Source organism: Vulpes lagopus, chromosome 3 (assembly GCF_018345385.1).
Source record: "Vulpes lagopus strain Blue_001 chromosome 3, ASM1834538v1, whole genome shotgun sequence".
NCBI classification, from domain to species: domain Eukaryota; kingdom Metazoa; phylum Chordata; class Mammalia; order Carnivora; family Canidae; genus Vulpes; species Vulpes lagopus.
In genome coordinates, this window is record NC_054826.1 from 20578046 (window position 1) to 20596130 (window position 18085).

At 36.4% G+C, this 18085-nt stretch overlaps 1 protein-coding gene across 1 annotated transcript in view; it reads right to left on the bottom strand.

Annotated features, from left to right (window-relative positions):
• The window catches only part of OXCT1 (3-oxoacid CoA-transferase 1), a 125023-nt gene that overhangs the window by 44736 nt on the left and 62202 nt on the right, over positions 1–18085 (bottom strand). Inside the window, exons 11-13 of the mRNA XM_041748377.1 lie at positions 16162–16210; positions 10790–10862; positions 10110–10185 (exon numbers count right to left, since the gene is read on the bottom strand). Coding sequence (XP_041604311.1) covers positions 10110–10185; positions 10790–10862; positions 16162–16210 — 198 coding nt within the window. The remainder of the gene's footprint in view (positions 1–10109; positions 10186–10789; positions 10863–16161; positions 16211–18085) is intronic.

Sequence of the window (18085 nt, forward strand, 5' to 3'; positions counted from 1 at the left end):
CAGCTTGAACTAATATCATATATACAGCCCATATCCTTCCAATTGCAATAGAAGTTTTGTTCCACACAATGAAACAATAATTTATCAAGCTTCCAGAAATGCTGTAAGAATATTTATTTATTTTGCAGGTAGTTTTATTTCTACCATGAAAGGCATTAATCAAACACTTCCCAAAAGAACACTGTGGTGCAATACAAAATAAATAAGAGCAAAGGAAACTATGGTTAAATCCCTGTTTCGTAAATGGGTTACATATATAAACTTGAATAGTTAACTCCTGATCTATCTCTTCACCTATAACAGCAATGGTTATATTTAACTCACAACATTCTATTAAATGACAATAAATATACAAATAAATAATACCTAGCCAATGGCATGTGCTCAATAGCTATTAGTTCCTTCCTTGTAAAAATATTAGACTTATAATTTAGCTGTGGCTTTTGAGCGTTAATCATAGCTTTTAATCACCAACACATAGTATCCTCCATGTAAGAGGAAAATTCCTTATAAAACTAATGTAGAAATATGTTAGTCTATAAATATACTTTTAGCCCAAAAATGTTAGATGTAAATAATAAAACTAAGTATTAATTTTCAAGATGTTTTCCAGATAGTCACAGATAAAAGCATTTTTGAATAACTAAATATAGTATCCAAGTAAAGAGCAATAATAAACAGCTTATGTTTCTAATAAATTTCACAAATACTCACTTGTCTTTTAAAAAATGTATGCTCATTTGTTAAATTGCTTTACAGGAAAGAATCATTCTTTGCTCTTGGAAATTTTGCAAACATTAAATCGGTCTCTAAATTGGCACAGCAAGTAAAGTTCTGTCCATTGGGTCAGAGCAATTTTGGTTGTTGTTGTTTTTTTTTTTTGACATTCCTTCCTCTCTCCCCCTCCTCTTCCTCCTCCTTCCCCCGCCCCCACCCTCCTCCACCCCCCGGCAAACTAGGGGTTGGTGCAGCTTTTATTCCCCAGTTAGAATAAACAGTGTCGGGCTAGGTTCTTCCATGGTCCTCTCTTCTGTCTAGGACAGCTGGGAATCAGAATAGGCTGGGGGATCATCCTGATGTACAGGAACCAGAGATAGGAACTTTGGTTATCTTGCTTTTGATGAATGTACAAATACTATAGCTAGGAGATACCTGCATGTGAGGTAGATCTCAGAAGCAGAATTTACAGAGAAAATGGTCCAAAACAAGCTCCAAGACGCAGAACGCTTGGCAAAATCAGAGTTCAGTAAGCATAGAGGATTGTGTGCGAAGGATCTGGAAGAAAAGCATGCTGTGGTCCTACTCCCTCGGCCCCAGCAACCAAGGAGAGGGCTAAGTGTATGCGTGCCCTTCGCTCAACCCGCAGCACAGCCTGGATGACAACTCCAGAGGATCCCACCTCTAGAAGAAGAGTCTGGACACAACTGGGGAATGGTGACTTCTACCTGAGGAAGCTGAAGTGACCATTTGGGAGAAGTAACTACACTACTGCTATGGAAAGTGAACAAGAAATGTGTGATCCTTCCCAGGTATGAGTCATAAGAAGGCCTGTCTAAAGATACTCTAACATTTTCTCAATGGGAGAACCTATGTGTGAAGTGGACCACAATAAAACTGGGAGCTGCAGGAGAAGCACTCAGCCATTGTTCTCCAGGACAGATGCTGCAGAAGGGGCCCAGATGGGGGGGGGGGCAAAGACCCCCCCCACACACAAAGAAAAATGATCCACTTTCTCTGAAAGGACCAGAGAGCAGGGAACCAGCTCATAGCATTACCAACCATGTAAGAACTTTCCCGCCCTATTTCTTTGCCTTCTCATTCTCCTGATTTTTACCCAGGTAGGTGCAGAACAGTGAACTGGGGGGAGCAGGTGAATGAAGTAAAAAGCAGGTCACCACACAAAACCTTTCCCAAATGCAGCCAGCCAGCCTTGCCTCTAGTTGGGGAGCCAGAGGAGGGGGAGATACATTGCTTTTAAATATGTTGAAGCAACGTTCACTTTTTTTTTTTTAAGAGAGAAAGCACAAACCGGGGGAGGGGCAGAGGGCAAAGGATAAGCAGACTCCCCACTGATCAGGGAGCCCGAAGCGGGGCTTGATCCCAGGACCCCAGGATCATGATCTGAGCTGAAGGCAGATGCTTAACCAACTGAACCACCAGGCATCTTTTTTTTTTTTTTTTTTTTTGGTTCAGTGAAATCATTATAGGTTGAAAAAAATCAGCACTCCTCTGTTCAGCGTACACAAAGGACACTAACTAGATCTTTTAAGAAAATATTAGGAAACTGGACTCTTTAAGTCGTGAATCAAAGTGGAGTTTGTAGATTAAAGTGACCCAGTGATAGTTATTATATTATCGGAGAATGAGCTGAAATGTCACACAGAAGGAGAGCTTCCCTAACTAAAATAAAGACACCATGGGAGATAAAAATAGTTGTGTTTTTATTTTATCCCACAGGTAGAGCTTGTTCAACATACTGGATATAGAAAATACACACACACATGCTTGTTACAGTGGTCTGTAAAGAGACATTCACTACACTGAGAATAATCACCATGAATGTGATCTTCAAAATGACCAAAGACAGCAGCACTGAACAATATTTGGTAAGAGATAATAACTGCTAAAAGCCAAAAGGAAGGCCTCCAGAACAAAAGAGAAGAGGTACTGCTGGCTCTTTAGACATCCTAGATGGCAGTTTAAAGAAATGCAAAATAAATAAAAAGAAAAAACAGCAGCACTGGTAACAGAATGAAAACATTCTGAGTATGAATTGGGATAATTCTTTTGTACAGTAATTAATTAGGCATCAAAAACCCTAAAAAATTGACCAACATATACTTCTTCTAGGGATTTGTACTAAGAAAATCATCCAAGAAATATATGAAGATATAAGTTCAAAAATATTATTAATGGTATTGAATAAAGGAAAAAGTAGCTTTCAGATAGGAGAAAACAGGCAGTACAGAACTGTCATCTCTGAGAGAAGGAAAACCAATGGAGTGGGCCTGTACATGCCTCAGCCTACTGCCTGGAAGGAAGAATTCAGTGCAGGGAGGGGAACTCAGGCAGGACCCAGTAGTCCTGCTGGGTTCAGAGAGACCAAATCAACTAGAATTTGACTAGATATCTCAAAATACCAAAACAGAGGTTGCTATACAGAAAGAGAGCTCACAAGATTTGCAAAGGATTTACCTCAAGTCTTTGGCAGAGTACCGATGTGCATATACACACAAGAAGAAATTATTTAAGGCCTAGAAAAGAGCCACTAGGAGGTATTAACTAAAAAAAAAAAAAAGTCCAGGATTCACAGAGGTCTGGAAACAATACATATTCCTACTAACTGGAGGGGAAAGGCCTCATGGGGCATCAGGTAGAGTGCTCAAAAGGAAATCACGTTAGTAGTGGTGCTAACTCCACTAAAACTAAAGCCTTCTCTCAACTAACATTAACAAAGTTGAAAAACAAATATTGAAAGAATCAACCTGAATGACATCTATAACATTTGCACTGTTAGAAACATCAAAGGAGATCCTTCAAGGAGAAGGGCAATAACATCAGATGGCAATCAGGATCAATGTCAAGGAAAAGGGCAGGAAAGAGCAAAAATATTAGGAATATATAACTTTTATATATGAAGTATACTATATAATAAAAATATACAACACATTTTTTCATATTTTCAATCTCTTTAAAAGAGCTGATGGTTTATTTATTATTTTTTTATAAATTTATTTTTTATTGGTGTTCAATTTGCCAACATATAGAATAACACCCAGTAAGAGCTGATGGTTTAGAACAAAAATAGTAACAAAGCATCACAGGGTTTAAAACAAATGCAGAATAAAATGTACGACAGCAGCAAAAAAGGGTAACGGCAGGGAAGAGAAGTTCATAGTTATATGGTTCATACATTAATTGTAAAGTGATATGGTATTACTAAGACTGTGATAAATAAAAGGTATGTAATACAGATAAAATAAATAAAACCCTTCAGGAACTACTAGAAAAAAATAAGAAAAATAAGTCAATAGTGAAGATAAAATGGAATCATAAAAAAATGTTTCATTGACTCCCCCAATAATAGCGGGGGAAAAAAGTCATATGCGCAAATGGCAAAAAAAAAAAATCACATGGTGATAGATTTAAGCTCTACCATGTTGACAATCACATATATGTAAATGGCTTAAACCTCCAATCAGTCAGAGGTTGTAAGACTTCTATAAGTCTGAAGAAAGACTTAACTATGTATTAACTACAAAACTACAAAACTCACTTAAATATAAAGACATAAATAAGTTGCAGGTAGAAGAATGGAAAAAAAATACCATATGGAATTACTATATTAATATCACAATAGACTTTAGAATACAAAATATTACCAGAAATAATGTGGGATATAGTGGTTAATTTGTTAAAAGAGTATAACCACCTTAACTGTGTACTCCTACAACCAATAATGGAGCTCTAAAATATACAAAGCCAAAAGATAATGCAACTCAAAATAGAAATTGCCGAATGCAGAATTATAGCTAAGATTTCATTACTCCTTTCTCAATAACTGATAGGACATAGAAAACTTGAATGCTATCTACCTACTTGATCTGAGTTATAGGACACTCAACCCAACAAGAGCAAAATACACATTCTTTTCCAATGCAGTAGGAACAGTCACTCAGATAGACTATATCTTAGGCCATAACAAATTTCAAACTCAAAATGACTGAAACTACATAAAATTATGTTCTCTGACTTCGAGAGAACTAAAAGAAATTAACAGTTATGTGGGAAAATCACCAAATATCTGGAAATGAAATGACATACTTCCAAATAACCACTAAGTCCCAGAAAAAAAATTAAAAAGGGAGATCAGGAAATATTTTGAAGAGAAAATGAAAACACAATATGTAAAAATTTGCAGGATGTGCCTAAGAAAGCACGTAGAGAGAAATTTATACTATTACATGCTTATATTAGAAAAGAAACTTTTCAAACCAATGATCTAAGGCAGGAGTTGGCAAACTTTTCTATAAAGTGTTAAATGGTAAATATCTTAGGTTTTACGGTCCATACAGTCTCTTGTTCCAACTACTCAACTTTGCTGTTGCAGCATAAAAGCTATTGGTAATATATAAATGAATGAATGGGGCTGTGTTTCAGTAAAACTTTATTTCCAAAAGAGGCAGTGGGTCAGGTACAGCACATGGGCCATATGTGCTGACCCCTGCTAGAACATCAGCTCCGTAAGTACAAAGAATTTCATTTGTTCTGTTAACTGCTGCATCTGTAAGAGGCAAGAACAGTACATGGCCCTTAATACATGCCTAATAAATATTTGTTGAATGAACTAATGCAATCCCCAGAACAAGCATATGAGTTAAACACTATCATTTTGTAAACGAGTATACCAAAATAAAATCACCTGCCCTACCACTAATAGGTGACAGAACCAGTATTTTGCAGTCTAACTCCAAAGTTCTACACTTTCCACTACAATTACACTATGGTAAAAGTATTACCAAATAAGTGTAAAAGCATAATACCATATATACATATTTTTTCCACCATTTTCCTTACCTATGGTTTACAGAACAAGACAAATATGTTAAATCTATCTCTATATCTGTAGGTTTTTATCTTTATCTATAGTTTAATCTTTATATTTCTATATTTATATCATCTATGGATTTAATTTTTGGACTATAGTTGATGCAATTAAACCACTAGATTAAATCTTTTAATTTTTAAATTTTTCCCAGCTTTACTGAGATATCATTAACATCATTTAAATCTTGAACACAAACCTCTTTAGTGTACAAACAGAAGACTAGAGAGTTAGCTTTATTTTAAAAAGACACAACTAGAATACCAAACCAATATTATGCACTCATACATGTAGCATACATGAGTACATCAATTTGTACTTCTTCTTTTAAAAGGCACAAAGAAATTTTTAAAATGTGAGGGAAAAACAAACACAATACATCCTGTCTTCCTTTGCCTTAAGACTCCCTCATTTCAATTCTCCCCACATAAAAAGAGCAAGCCCTTGGCTATTGTGTCACTCCCACATAGCAGCCCTGTCCAGCAGGCCACAGTTGCATGCTTTCAATAACCAGCTTCCATTGCTGTTCATGCACATCTGCTTCCCTTCACAAGTCAATAATCTATGGCAGCTGTTTTCCAAAAATAGGCATTAGGAAAGCCAGAACAGTTCTGAATGCAGATTCAATGGGCTACACATCTGTCCACATTTTTGTAGCTTGCCTGGGGTTTTACCATCATCACGATAATCAGAGAACTTGAAGGAGCCAACTACTATTTTGTCACATTTTCTCTCTTCAGATACTCAGGGCAGAATTTTAAAAAATCTGTGTATAGGAGACTAACACTGCATACAAAGAAGCTATTAAAGGATAAGACAAATAGTATCCATACCATTCACCTGCCTTAAAAGTTTAATGTTTATTGTAATCTGACATTGTGATGATTGATGGAGATGCCATGATGCAGAGAAACTCAAGGCTTTACAACCATTGAAAGATTATTCAACTCAGCAAAAAGATAAAAGTAAATGAAAAATGATATAATAAAGCTGAACTTTTCAGCTTCTTAACTGCCAGATCTTGCAATAAAAATATATCTACATTTTAATAATCAACATAAATCTTTGGGACAAATAGAAATAGACTGCTCACTGAAACTTTAAAGAGGACAGGCTATATCCTACCCATAACCAATAAGAGCAAGAAATGCATCCTCAAAGGGTTTAATTTTTGGTACTTGAATATGAACTCAGGATAAGCAGTCTGTACTAGCTTCCGTAAAACACAGTCTTGCTTATGCCAGTGTACTTTAGGGCAAATATTCTCTTTAACGTTAAACAATAGAGCACCGAAGAAGGAAAAAATAATAGCCACTATATCTATGCAGTGCTTTTAGTGGCCACTTTCATTTTCTTTTCAATTAATCCTAACAAAAACGTACTCTGGATTGTATGATTTGTTAGGGAGAGAACTGAAATTCAAATCAAATTTATTACAAACTGAAGCTCATGGTCTGGACTCTTAAGCTATTCTGCATTCAAAAGAGTCAAAATAAACACTATGCATCACATATGAAGAATCCAAAAGTGATTATCAGTTACTAAAGGAACAAAAGAAAATCTCATCAGAAATGATACTACCAGGGTGCCTAAGTGGCTTACTCGGTTAAGCAACCAACTTTTGGTTTTGGCACAGGTCATGAGCTTAGATTTGTGAGATTGAGCCCCATGTTGGTTTCTGAGCTAGGTAGGCAGGAGCCTGTAAAAGATTCTCTCTCTCCCCCTCCCTCTGCGCCCACCCCTGCCCTCTGCTCACATTCTCTCTCTCACAAAAAAAAAAAAAAAAAAAAAGAAAGAAAGTAAGAAAAGAAATGACACTATCAACTTCCACTACCAAAAAGAGTGGAAACAGACACAAGAATACATTTCATGCTTCGTTTTTGTTCCTTTAGACCTCCAGAGTTCTCCATCACTGCCCTATTAGGTCCAGTCATTTGGGAATGCATGAGTTCTTAGAGTATTAAGAAGAGTATAAAGTAACAAACACTGATATTTTAATCACTCACAGGATATGTAAAAATGTGATATATCCTGAAAAATCTTTCCTTCATAGGGCAACTACAGAATGCATACTCTGAGTGCTTCTAGCCTCCCCAAGTGCTAAACTATAATATAAACAAAACATACACTGACTTTTTAAAGATGCCCATGTTCCCTGAAGGCAAAATGTGTTGAACATTGTTGAACATTATTCTGCTCCATACTCACGACCACTGTGCAAATTGATTTCAAAACTTGTTAACAGTCCAGAGAAATAGGCATATTTAAATCTCTATTGTTTCTGTTCATAGTAACTAATTCTATTCCCTTTTCTGCCAGGTACCCCCAACTTCTCCTTCTTAAATAATAACAAGCCATTTATTTAGTTTGAAGTATGCATCAACCTCTATACATCATATACAAAGTGTTAAGTACTTTGTATACATAATATCATTTACTCCTTTATGTAATCTTATAAAGTAGGTAGTATTATATCATTCCCATTTTACAGATGAAGAAAAGCAGGCAATGCCTCAGTTACACTGCTAGTGAGTGACAAAAATTGGGTTTCAACCCACATCTGTCCCACTACAGGGCCCTTGCTCTTCACCACTAGGCTATGAGAGCCAGACAGGACACCTGAAATCATCTAGTCTTAATTCCTCATTTTATAGATAAGGATGGTTTAACATGAAGAATTTAAGTGACATGTTCAACATCACACCTTGGTTACCGCATAGAGTCAGGGCTAGAATGCAGGGCTTACATTTTTACACTCCTTCTACTACTCCATATGGCCTTTTTTTAGATTTTAAAAATAAAAATATATTCTCATTATCTACACAAATAAGTATTCCCATAAACTGTCAATCTGATTCACTGTACAACATTCAGGAGATTTTCCCTGATGTCAACTCTTGATGGCTGATTTAGAATGATGAATATTTTTAAACTAAAATAACAATATATCCCATAATTTACTAAGATTCTTATTATTTTAATGGTTCAATCATATTTCTCCCTTACACTTTATTATTTTAAGTAAACTTTATTCCCAGTGTGGGGCTTGAACTCACAACCCCAAGATCAAGAGTAGCATGCTCTACCAACTAAGACAGCCAGGTGCCCCTTTTCCTTATGTTTTAAATGTGATTTATGATTATTCTTTAATATTCTGGTTCTCAAACTTGGCTATATAATCACCAAGGTTGCTTTTAAAATGCCCAGTGCCTAGGCTACATCCCATATTAGTTAAATTGGAAACTCTGGGAGCATAATATTTTTTAAAACTATCAAGTGATTCTAATATGCAATGAAGTTTGAGAACAAGGACTTTAATCATTATTCAAACTTTAAAATAATATTTAATGGTGGGATCCCTGGGTGGCGCAGCGGTTTGGCGCCTGCCTTTGGCCCAGGGCGCGATCATGGAGACCTGGGATCGAATCCCACGTCGGGCTCCCGGTGCATGGAGCCTGCTTCTCCCTCTGCCTGTGTCTCTGCCTCTCTATCTCTCTGTGACTATCATAAATAAATAAAAATTAAAAAAATATTTAATGGTATATTAGATCAAAAGAGCTAAACACAATCTAACACTGTCATCAAATATATTAATCTACCTTCCCCAAGAAATTACTAGAGAAAAAATCTAAGATTTCAGAAAAACTCTCAAATCATAGAACACAAGTATCAGTTATTTAAACAAATTCCTTTTGGCTGACAATACAGAAAAACCACACAAATCCTTAAGTGCACACAAAGTATAACCTAAGTTACCAACCAAAATGAGCTCATAATCACGGACATGAATTATTTCTTGTTGCCATACACATATCACAAAGCAACAACCTGGAACATAACAAAACACATTCATAAATTAAGTCTACTGATTATAGTCCTTCTTCCAAAGCTGATTCTAAGTGGTTTTTCCTTGATTTAGGCTGTTAGTAAATGAAAATTGTTTGCATTTCACAAGCATGTTTAAACACCATAAGATTTGTATTCCATTACAGGAGACAATGTGATTGATTACTTATGAGGTAAGACAATGTGAATGATTATTTATGATCGACCGATCAAGAGAGGTTTTTAATCACCATAAGAAAATATAGAATTAACATAAAATTAATGAACCTGTTAACTGTTCTTTCTAATTATAAAAATTTAGCTATAACAAATATTGGTATTTCTTATTTTTATCAGAATTAACCCACTTATTCTTTTTTTTTTTTTTTTTAACCCACTTATTCTTAATCTTCCCCAGTTCTCTGTTCCTCATGGAAAATTAGGTTTTGGCCCCGATCTTACCTTTTTAGTCACAACTAGACAGTAAATAAGCAAAGTTAAATAGTTCTCAGTAGCTGCTTTACCAAAATTTGACTAAAATATTAAATGTCATTATTAAAATATGTCCTTATTTTTACATTATATTGTAGAACAATATAGCACAGCAATGCAACAAGATTTTTCTTAAAAAATAATTATGGCATCCCAGGCACAACTCCAAAGAAAAATGTCCACTTACAGGTATCATCCAGTTAGCGAGGTCACCATATCTGGAAACCTGCATTGCTCCGAGCATTGTTAGATTGACATGCCCCCTGAGAGAGAAAAAGGAAATATAAAGCAAACTTCACAAGCTTTATGTCCCATTTGCTTGAAATTGCCAGCAATTAAAATAATTCTATACCCTCCAAAATAAATTTGCTTTCTCCCACCAACACCTATTTCCAAATCAATCAGCTCAAGCTGATACAGAGAAATAACCATTAAGAGTTCTTTAAAAAAAATTATAGCCTAAATAGTCTCCAAAAACAAATTAAAAACAGGTGTACACAGTGCGTTTGTTTCCTTCCGTGAGGGGAATGTGGCTTGATTTGAAGGGAAATGCTAGCTAGAAAATGAAAACACAATTTTGTAGGAAATGTTGGGATCCTCAGAAAGAACTTTAAAAATGTTGACTTTGGTATTCTCAGCACATAGATATAGATTCCATTTGGGGGGTTCTTTTAATAACTGTGAGCTCAATGTTCCAATTCTCAACATTCAATGTGAATAATTTCACATCTTGGTGCAGCTGAATGAGCTATGACCATTTTCTGGCTGGGAGATGTGGTTACGTTTTGGAGCCTTGCTAACACGTTCAGGGGATGACTCAGTTCATTCCATGCCATGTGGAACACGAGGGGCTCCGCTGTCACATACCCTCTAATCATCGCAAATGATTCATCGCTGGAGAAGTAAGAGGCTCCTGGAAGAACAGTAACTGTTTCCTTGCCTAAACACACATACATAAGAAAGGAAACAAAGGAAAGAAAAAGCTATTAGATTCCTAAGAGTAGAAATCATGCAAAGACAGGTCTCTGCCTTCTCTGTTTCCTAAAGAACTAAGGCCTCTTTAACCAAATCACAGTGTCAATGGGGGCACGGGGGACACAGTGGGCACTGCTGCCCTATGAAGAGGAGTACTTTGTCAGTGGCATTGTTCAGATTTGCCCCTGCATGGTGATAAAAGAAAGCAAACCAACTTTAATTTTATTATTGTTTCTGAAATTCTCTACAGATAAAGCACCCCCTGTTGCCTCTAAACATTCCTACCTGCCCCCAGCCCCACTCCCTCCACAATTCCCTGCTAAATGCTGATGAGAGTGAGGGAAAAGGCATCCCTGGGATGCACCTGTCAGGATAGAGTGCTGCTGTAAGTCACTGGAGCAAAGAGATTGTGGAAAAAGCATGAAGAAACCCAACTCTGAAGGGAAGGACACAAATATCTGCTCCTCAGATATTTCTTAGAAATCAAGAAATAATCTAGAAAGTGAGGTGCCCCTTATTTCCTTAATATCATTAGGCCTGAATCTCTTCTTTTTCTCTCTCTCTCTGCCTTATGTTTCCTTTCTTGCTCCTATAAGTTTCTCATAAAATCATAGGACTTTGATGAGATCAGGGAATAGCACCCTAATACTGCCTCACATATTTAACTTCCAAGAGGTCCTCTTGGGAAGACCTCTTCCAAAACTTATAGTTCAGAATGAAAGTTCGGAGCTGGACAGGATCTTCAGGGTCATCCAGTCCCCAAACAACCAATCATATCACCTGACATATATTTCAGCTGCTTTCTTTTTGTGATCCATTTTCTGTGTGTACACTGCCTAGGAGGAAGCTTCTGATCTTAACTAGAAAAATGCTCACATGCTACTTTGGCAAGTAGAAGTCAATTGTATGAGAACACTCCATGCATTACCCCAGTGTAATAAAGCAGTCAAAAAGAAGGGGAAGAAAAGTTATGATTCCAGGTTTGGAAGAGAGAAAAGCTCCCAGATACAGCAGGACCAGAGTGGTCAGACCATGCATGCCCAGGTGTGCAACACAGCTGTTCGCTCCGCTTCTCAAACCTTGCCTGAAAGCTAAATTCTATCAATATCCCTCTCCATTTGAGCACAAGTAGAGAGAAAGAGGCTATTTATATATCATGCTGAAATATTTATTCCCCAAAGGGGTTTGATTCTAAATAGGGGAAACATTTTCACATCTTTCAAAGTACTATAAAGATGAAAGGTTTGGAAAATACTTTCTGCTGTGGTCAGTAGGGGCTTTTAAGAAGCACATAAGATTTGGAGGATTAAATGAAATAATGCAGGCATAGCACCTGGCACAGAGAAAGGACTCCATAAACATAAGCTTTTATTACTGTCATTTTTATTATTCATCACTCCAAACCTACTTATAAAAGAGACAATGCCATCGCCCCTCTAGGAATAAATACTACAGGACCCAACAACTGGTTTATATGGCAGAGTTATACACCCGGCCTGGGAGCTGGAGGTTTCAGGACAGGCATAATACAACTAAACTTGATCCTAACACAACTTCCTTATCCAGCAAATTTTGTTCCTTACCGGTCCTGTGAGGTAGATAAGCAAGGAGCAAGAATGTGTAGGACAAAAAAAAAAAAAAGCAGAGAAACATAAAAATCTCAATTCTTTGTTCTCCATGTGCTAAATCACAATGACTTCCAAAGGGCAATCTCTGCCAGCTGACCCGTACATAGAAGGCATTATTTGCCACTCACAGGAAACTTGGAGATCAGTGAGAGAGGTTTGACTCTCCCCATGTGATTTATGGAGCATAGTTTTATTTAAGAGCACAGAAAACAACTCTCATAAAAAACAGTTGTCAGGCACCTGCTAATACATTCTGGCATGTTATAAATTACATTCTCTGGAAGCCAAGTTAGTTGTCAGTATTTTTATATATACAATATCTAAATAAAAATAGATATCCTAAAGTTGAACCCATGTTTTTCAATTACAATGTTCAAATTTGTTAAGAAATAACTGTAATCAACAATCAATATTTTAAAGAAAAAGAACTTTCTTATTTGACTATTCCTGATTGATTTTTGTTTCCTCCAGTTTTTCTCTGTATATGTCTAAATACTTTCACAATATTTTGGCAAAAACAGCTATTTAATTTCATACTTATGGAATCCTTTGGCTCATGATTTAGCATGTGTCATTCACTCAATATTAAATAAATGTTTCCTATGTGCCTTGAACAGTGTTACAAACCAAACATAGATGACCTAAACCAAAACTTCTCAAACTTTAACATCTATGAGAATTCATGAAGAACAGATCTCTGAGTTGAATTCCCAGAGTTTGTAATTCAATAGGCTTGTGATGGGGCCTGAGAATCTCTATTTCTAATAAGTCCCTGGTGATACTGATGCTGAGGCTGAAGGTCTGGGGACCACACTTTAAGAACCAATGCCCTAAAGTAAAAGGAATATACTATTCAGCTAGATATAAATACACATGAATAATTAGAAGCAAAATGTGAGACACTAGATGCGTTACAGGTTCAAAGGAGGGGCATTTCTGAACCACAGAAGGATCTGGAGAGGACAAATGAACTGGAACTGGAAGAACAGGTATAACACATTTTGATAGGAAATTACTCTCAAGGAGATGAGGATGAAAAAAGAAGGGGACAGAAAAAAAAATCTGGTGACAGGCAGAAGAAGAGCAAAAGCATGAAAGAAGGAAAGCATGAGTCATAATCAGAACAGAACCAGTAGTCCAGGATGGGTGGATACAGAAGTCCTTGAGGGTGTAATGGAAGATGAAGCTGGAAAGGGCAGGTATGACTATCAGGTAGATCTTGAATGCTATACTGTTTGTACCTTAGTCTGCAGGTCCGTGATTCCTCAGCTGTGGCACAAGGGCCTCTAGAGAAGGCACTACTGACATTTGAAGCTGGAGAACTCTTTGAGGGGGGGCTGTTCCAGTTATTGTAGGATAACTTAACAGCATCCCTGACCTCTACCTGCTACTTGACAATAACACTCGCAATCAAAAATGTCTCCAGACATTGTCAAATATCCCCAGGGGAGTAAAATCACCCCCACTTACTCACTGAGAACCACTGCCCTTAGAGGCACATGGCAGGGGCCAGGGATAAATTATAAGGTTATTCATGAGATTAATGTGGCCATTCTTTCTAAAGCAGTTTCAATTAAAGGTAAGTCATTTAAAACACCATTGGTATAGTAAAAGACAATTAAGAAATGGAGAAGAATGCAAAATGTACATTAGTATGAAAGCTAAAAGGTGAGACTCAGTGGAAATTTCACAATTGCACCGGAATACTGCAAATCCTAACAGGACCTCTGAAAAGCTGCTGTTAAGCACTGCCTTCTGCACCTTTGTAAAACTTAGGTCAGCAATGGGTATAACTCAATGTGTAGAGGAAAAGGCCAGGATACGGTGTGTGAGTCCAGTCTCTAGCAATGGGATCTTGGGTATATACCATATTATTATTTTGGGCCTCAGTTTCCCAATCTGTGTAAGTTTTCACTTGAGGCTCAAATGGTATAATAAGTATGAAAAAGTATGCTCCAAACTAAATAGTGCCATACGGTGATAATTTATTTCTACATAACCTATGAGATTATTATTTAGAAGGGATACCTAGAAATAGTTATTTTAAAACACTGATTATAGCTAGAAATAGAACTTTTTGCATTCATTCCAAGAGATTTCTATAGAAATCCTTTTAAATTAACACAAACAAGGGGCTAATCTTCCAGGTAACTTACAAATTTGGGGAGTTGAGGAGACTACCATTATGTATTCTGGGTTCTTTCACTCAAAGTATTTCCTCCCTAATTTAGGCAGTTCTCCAAAATCCAAAGCAACCTAAATCCTGAATAGAACTTTGACCAAAGAGTTAAAATATTAGTAAATGGATTTGTAGCTCAGCTTCCCAAAAAGCAATGAATTATTGTTTAACAAGGCAGTCTAAGGTTACACATGCTATTTGGGGAGCTAAAATATTAAACTAGTGGCTTCAGTAGGACTGAGCTACTTTTAAGCTCGTGGAATCAAAAATGCCTACTGTCCAATAATCATTGAAAAGATTAACTACTTTTCTAAGGAAAGTGGGTTTTATGAACTCAGGCCGAAAATTTGGAAAATGAAGTTATTCATTTTGCAAATAACTCACTAACATCATAAATTAATTAAACCAAGCAGCAAATATTTTCACAGATCAATGAGCTATTGCTAAAGGGTACAGTACAATTAAATTACAGCCTTAGTTAAATGTCATTGCTTTATCACAGTGGGCCTTTCAGGGTTGAGTCATGTTAGCTAATTCAACTATTCAACCAGAAGTGGTTTTACTTCCCAAAATTCTAAGTATCAAACATCAATTCCACATGGCAGCTGGCCTTTATGTTCAGCTAATATTGCTTCTCTTCTGAGATTTACATGTACTACTTTTGAATGTGAAGAGTAATACTTTTGTGGGGGTAGAATGAGGAAGAGTAAAAGAAAGGTAAAGAAAATCATGCTGGAATATAAGAATTCACTTCTTATGAGGAGCCCCAATCTAAGATAATCTTCAGCCCCAACAAGGTGGCAGTGTTGCCTCAAGTATGGGCAGCGATGATGGCCAAAGGATCTGGCCTGTTTTTTTTTTTTCCCCTCTGGGCTGCTCTTACTACATGCAACTCTATGTCATAGTCAAATAAAAGGCTTAATAATAAAAGGCGAAGCATATAAATGTGCAAATTAAGAAGAAAGACTAGAGTGCCAGTTGAAAAAAAAAAAAACTATTGTTCACATTACTGGGTTGTACTTAGTGGCAGAATAAATCCTTAAATACCCTTGAACCTTTGAAGGATGCTCTCCTTCAATGATGATGAAGGGACACTAAGTATTGCTCAGAATAAAAATCCCAGTGTGACAGATCTTTTCTTTTGGCCTCTGGATCCACTTGTCATCCTTCTCATCACAAAAAGGCAGATATTTTTCAGCCTGGGTGCCATTATATGTAGCCCCACCTGCAATTTCTCTCCTATCCTAGTCTTCTCTAACTAAGAGATGATCTCTTATGAGCAAACCAGGCAAAGAAGAGACTAGGAAGGCTTCTCTTCTCGCTTCAGTGAAAAACACAATGGAGCACACTCCGGGAAAAAGACAAAGAATCAAGTCCAACTCCTTTCTCTTATTCAGCAAAGAACTAAATTAACAGCAAAGGAAAACACTAGAAAAACATGTGATGAAGGAGTTTACCTGCATTGATTAGATCTGCATCAACTTCATTTTGTAGTGGATACGGACCCTGGGAAAGCACACACTGAATTAGTAAAAGAAGCTTTTCACTGAATTATACACTAAAATCGTAGCATAAATAAATAACTTCTCTAAAAACGGTAGGAAATTCCTATCAAAAGACTTGAGGTGAAACTTTTAAAAATAATTCCAGTATTTTCAGGGCTATTTCTCATATTGATTAGTCTTTCCTATACTAATAACTGTGATAAATAAAAATTATGTCCTAAAAATAACCGAAGTTTGAAAGAAAATTTGAGTTATTAGAAATATAGGTCAGTAAAACAAAAAGGAATTATTTAGTACCTACTATGCAGTCAACGTTACTCATAAATCTGCCTGGTAGTATCAGTGACTATAATAAAAAATGTCTGTCTTATTTGACTAGAAGGACCTGGAGAGGCAAAATTTCATCCTTTAGGTATGCAGTATCTAAAAGTTCTAATTTGGACCTTATCTCTCACAACACCTAAGTTTTGATGCCCATATTTTCCCTTTGCTTGGTTACTCTCAGTTTTGCTTTTTAATTTTGTATGTATTTTTATAAGGCATCTACATTACTTGAATGGGGTGAGTAGTTTCATAACAACATAAGATACAGTAAATGGAACAGGAGGAAATGGAAAAAGGCAGGGGGAAGGCATAAGTCAGAACCAAGAGTGAGGAAATCTGAGCTGGGAAATTCTAACATACTTTTAAAAGAAAGACCATGGGGTACCTGGGTGGTTCAGTTAGTTAAGTATCTGCCTTTGGTTCAGGTCATGATCCCAGGGTCCTGGGCTCGAGTTCCAAGTCAGGCTCCCTACTCAGTAGAGAACCTGCTTCTCCTTCTCCCTCAGCCTCTCTCCCCACTGATGCTCTCTCTCCCTCTTTCTGCCTCTCTCTTGCTAGCTCTATCTCAAATAAAGAAAATCTTTAAAAAAAAGAAAAAGAGAGGGAGACTAAACATTATCATTTAAATAAACTGAAGTAGCAACTAATGTTTTAGAACTACGTAAATTTTCCCTTTAAACACCTGACCATGGATAATACATATCAACTCATTTCCCTTGTCTTGAAAATGAGAGAACCAATCTCTATAAATAATCACATTTTAAAGATATGTGAGTCTTCAACTGCAATATGAATCTTTTATCCAGACTTATATCAGTTCTATGCTTTTAAGGATGGTCATGATTATTGCCTCAATCAGTATCAACTATATGTTAATGATCACTATTCATGTTTTATTTTTTAAAAGATTTTATTTATTTATTCATGAGAGACACAGAGGCAGAGACACAGGCAGAGGGAGAAGTAGGTTCCCTGCAGGGTGCCCGATGTGGAACTCCATCCCAGGACCCCGAGATCACGACCTGAGCTGAAGGCAGATGCTCAACCACTGAGCCACCCGGATACCCTGCATTATTTATGTTTTAAAGACTAGATACACACTTTCCCTATATACAATACAATATAATACAATATACAATATAATACAATTAATACAATAATAATTAAGATCTACTGAGAACAGAAGATTAGAAATCTTATAAATAGGCCAAACTATAAATAATGTCTGCCAATACTTAATATTACATAAAAAATGTCATCCGGGAAGCAAAAGTATTTCTTATTATTATGGACTGAATTAAAAGTATGTCCAAATTCTATGAGAATGTTGAACTCATCTGCAGGGTTAATCTTGAGGAAGAGAAAAAAAATTTCCCTTTTTAACAACATGGCCTCAAAATAATCAGTTAAGAACTTTTTGAATTAATCAACTGTCAAAAAATGTCTCATTTCCTCAAGCAAAAACCTTACTTTTCAGTTTCTCATTCAGAGTTTTATCGGTCATTGCTTACTACAGAATTCTTACTAAATTCTGTATGAGTGATAACCTTCA